The following is a 4,255-nucleotide window of genomic DNA, read 5'->3' on the forward strand; positions in this document are numbered from 1 at the left end:
TTAGCCACGTCCTCATGTAGATTTTGTTTTCTTTTGTTTCACTTTGATTGCCCCAAATGGCCTAATGATGGATGCTGTTAGCTCTATCTGATCACACTGTTATGTGGTTAATTTACACACTTTTTGCTGAATATGTTCTCTAGTTAAACCGAGTTTGCACATTCATTTAGCTAAACAGTCTTGTGGTCTGAACCATGACAGAGTTTGCATCAGAGCAAGGAGGCATGTCCATAGACGCTATCAAGAAGGCATTCCATGCTACAGAAGAGGAGTTCTTGCACCTAGTCAAGGGGACATGGCTCAAACGGCCAAAGATCGCCTCAGTCGGCTCATGCTGCCTTGTTGGAGCAATTGCCAATAATAAACTGTATGTCGCCAATTTAGGCGACTCGAGAGCCGTCCTTGGTCATGGAGGACCCAATGGCCGGGGAGTAGTGGCCGAGAGGCTGTCTAATGATCACAATGTTGCCGACGAGGCGGTAAGAAAGGAGCTCATTCAGCAGCATCCTGATGATTCGCAAATAGTCGTCTACTGCAGGGGCGTTTGGCGGATTAAGGGCATCATTCAGGTACCAATCAGCAAATCATGTTAGTTTGGATCCTTTTCAGGTGCATCCGTGCATGGCATTCTATTTGCAATCATGTTTTACAAACATTATGTGACAGTTGGCTGCTATTAGAAAATCTAGTAGGCAAGGTGGTCTCCAGAATTTGTTAGTAGTTAATTAACATGTCAAGAACAATCATAGCATGCCCGCAAGACGGATAAATGGCGTACTGCAAAACAGAATTACATCTCAGCATAGGTGACCTGGTCCTAGTCTCTTGTAATTCAGAAGTGTTTGCAGATAATGCAAGTGAAGTCTGATGTTATTCTAGAAAATCTAGAACGCCGAGTCCATGAGCGCATGCCTTATTCAGTTTAGATTTTGGGAGGATTTTACTACTCTTCATGAACCTCACTTGATGAAAACATTAAACTCCATCCTGAAATTGATATCGCATGTACTAGATCTATGTCATGATGCCCTAAATTATTTACTCAGATAAAGGCAACAGTCTAATTCTGATTGGACGTTGCCTTGGTTTCATGTTCAGTATACATGGACACATCTGTTCTCGATGTCATAACATAGATTCCAATGCTCTTTTGCAAAGCACTCCTCGATCCAATACCACCATAGGAATATATTCTTATGTTCCAAAAAGTCAGCAACTTAAATTGCTTACGCAGTGTGGCAAACCCATATTCTAAAGCCATTGTCTCCTTTTTGTATTTTTCTAAAGCCTACAGTTAGTCGATCTCATCTGGGCAAATACTACATGATCTAAGAAAAGATGCCACCGGTTGCCTGCATTAGTTATCATCACTATGCTTTGTAATGTTCCTTAAAACTATAAAAGCAGTTCAAGACGACAAACCTGCTTTCACAGTGACAGTCATGATCCACACTCGACATTATTATTTCTTTGATGCTTTCAGATTTCCAGATCATTTGGGGATGCCTACCTGAAGAAACCTGAATTTGCCAGAGACCCTGTATTCCAGCAATATGTGTGTCCTGTACCGTTGAAGCGGGCCGTCATAACAGCTGTGCCATCGATCAAAGTACGCCAGATAGGGCAGCAAGACCTCTTTGTAATATTTGCATCGGACGGTCTGTGGGAGCAGTTGACCGACGAAGCGGCGGTGGAGATCGTCTTTAAGAACCCGAGAGCGGTAAGCCAAGCTCATTTAACCTCGTCACGGGGAACAGCTATACGCTGTTCCATTGATGCAGAATATGATGTGTTGTTGTGTGGAAAATGCATGTGCTTAGGGAATAGCGAGGCGACTGGTGAGAGCGGCGATCTCTGAAGCCGCGAGGAAAAGAGAGATGAGGTACGCCGACATGCAACACATCGAAAGAGGGATCAAGCGGCATTTCCACGACGATATCACGGTTGTGGTGCTCTACCTTGATAGTCACAAACAAGACGCGCAAACAAAGTTCGGTGGCCTGGACAGTTTCAGGTTCACCAATGCACCGGTGGACATATTCTCGCCCTCAGGCCGAACCGTGGAACCGACGGTGCTGTGAGCTAGTGTTGTGTCTTCAGAAGGGATAATAGATGATAGTGAAAGGAAAAGGAACAAACCAGACGAAATTTGAAGTCACCTAGACCGAGCCAAGCACATCTTTTTGTGCATATACTGTGTGTGTGTAATCAAAGCCACTCTAGGTAAGCTGATGTCTCTAGACAAGAATTCCATTGCAGTTGGAGACACTTTGTGTATCGGTTATGCAAGATCAGATTCCCCAAGAAAAGAGAAAAGGAAGGGGAAATCTAAAGATTGTTCTCAGGATCCTTTGCATGCATCGCAAGCTAGGGACTGTTTGATCATGAAGCTTTGTTCGCCACTGTGATTCGTGGGTCCAGGATTCCAGGGGGGAAAATAACACAAGATTGCTTAGATTTGTGTGGGCGCTAGTACTAGTGTAGCATCGCCGTATGGGCAGCCTACTGACTGTCAGCTGCCGCAAAAGAAGAGCCTTCCCAGCTTTTGCTCCTTTTCTTTAGCTGGCATTGGTGTCTTCTCCTTGTTGCATCATGGCCTTGCTTGAGTAGAGTGTTATTCTTTACTTTTTCAAGTCAAGTAGAGTGCCGCTGATATTGTAGTCTTTTGTGTGAAATCCCAATATCCCATGTCCCAATGGTGGTTTCATATTGCGGCCTGTGTGTAATTGTTCATTGTCTTTCATATAGCTTACCACTTGCCAAGTGGTGGCCTGTGTGTAATCTGGTTTCACAAATTTGTGATTGCAATAGGGTGAAATTGCTCAGCCTCCCAAGGCACAGCCATGAGTCATGAACAGCTGTGATGGTGGTTTCGTAGTGGGCATCGTTTTAGGTACACACTCCTAGTAGGTCTACTTTTCCGTCTAGAAAATCTTTGCAAACATCCCAATCAAATCCTAACGAAGTATCAACAGTTTTGGAGGATCAAGCAGGCAACACACTACAACATTTGCCTAGCGTAATGCGTGATCACATTTGGTTTTGGATTTAGCACCCTGCAGAGCAATGCGTGTCACAACATCTGAAGACGCTCAACAAAACTGTAATTTGAATGAAACAGCACCAACCAAACAATCTGTAAATTCATAACGATAGAAAACAACCAGGCTTCGAGATTGACTCATAATAATCATGCGCACTATATAACACACATCAAAAGTATCCATTGCAAAGCAACAGTATCAACCTAGTGACGATTTAGAGAGCATGGTAACAAGATGATAATAATCATGGGAAGGAAGATAGCAAGCAACAGTGTGCTGCGGATCAGATGCAGCTCACAGGGTCCAAGCAAAAATTAGTGGAGTAGGCCTAGTAGTTGGAACAGTGGCGCCGACGGTAACAGTGGTAATAACAGTGGCAGCGGTAGTAACAGCGGACGGTGGACAGCCTGACGAGTGACCCCACCCTCCATCCTCAGGTCGCTCAGGCAAACGCCGGGCCCAGCGTCAGCGAAACAAGAACCAGCATCAGCAGCGCCGTTCCTCCCGTGGCCTTGTGGTGGTCTCGCGCCGCGTCACTCTGCAAGTAGGGCCCAGAACGCAGTCAGACAGTGAGCAAGCTAAAAAATATTGGCGTAATGAAAATGGACACCACTTGGATGGCTCCGCGTGTCCAGAGCAGGAGGGCAATTAATCGCGCTGGGCCCAGGAGGCATCGAGTGGGTACCAACCATCTCCCATGCGTGCAGGGTGGGTCCGGTGATCTTGTTGACCGGACGTCCACTCCTGACGCGCGGGCCCGGTAGGCGGACGCGAGGCGGAGGCCATCAAATCCGGTTTAGCGCGCTTGGTTTGGAATCCGCCGGCACGGATCCGTCTAGCGCGTGTACGTGGAGCGTGTAGCAGTGCGGTAGTAAATGGGTGTAGGGATACGTACCGACATGTCGGCGGCGGACGGGCCGGGACCGGGGGCGAGGCCGCGGCCGGTGGTCGGCGACGAGGCGGCGGAGAAGGGGGACGCGGCAGGGGACACGTGCTTCTTGGTGTTGGGCTTCTTGCTCGGCGCGGGAGCGGGGGCGGCGAGGACGACGGGCGCCGGCGCGAGGGCCGGAGGAGACGTCGACAATGCCGGCGCGGGGGCGAGCGCTGGGGGCGAGAGAGCCGGTGCGGCCATCGGTGGAGGCAATGTGGGCGCGGCGGTGACCGGGGCCGGCGCCGGGGGAGACGTCGGCGGCGCGGTGGCCGGGGCCGGC

General features: G+C 48.6%; 1 protein-coding gene and 1 pseudogene across 1 annotated transcript in view; one reads left to right on the forward strand and one right to left on the reverse strand.

Annotated features, from left to right (window-relative positions):
• LOC119307643 (probable protein phosphatase 2C 78) overlaps positions 1-2,389 on the forward strand; it is a 3,415-nt gene extending 1,026 nt beyond the window's left edge. Inside the window, exons 2-4 of the mRNA XM_037583714.1 lie at positions 202-569; positions 1,484-1,720; positions 1,821-2,389. Coding sequence (XP_037439611.1) covers positions 202-569; positions 1,484-1,720; positions 1,821-2,081 — 866 coding nt within the window. The 3' untranslated portion in view covers positions 2,082-2,389. The remainder of the gene's footprint in view (positions 1-201; positions 570-1,483; positions 1,721-1,820) is intronic.
• A 766-nt stretch (positions 2,390-3,155) lies between these two features.
• LOC119309182 overlaps positions 3,156-4,255 on the reverse strand; it is a 6,850-nt pseudogene continuing 5,750 nt past the window's right edge.

The sequence above is a fragment of the Triticum dicoccoides genome, chromosome 5B (genome assembly GCF_002162155.2).
Source record: "Triticum dicoccoides isolate Atlit2015 ecotype Zavitan chromosome 5B, WEW_v2.0, whole genome shotgun sequence".
Classification (NCBI taxonomy): domain Eukaryota; kingdom Viridiplantae; phylum Streptophyta; class Magnoliopsida; order Poales; family Poaceae; genus Triticum; species Triticum dicoccoides.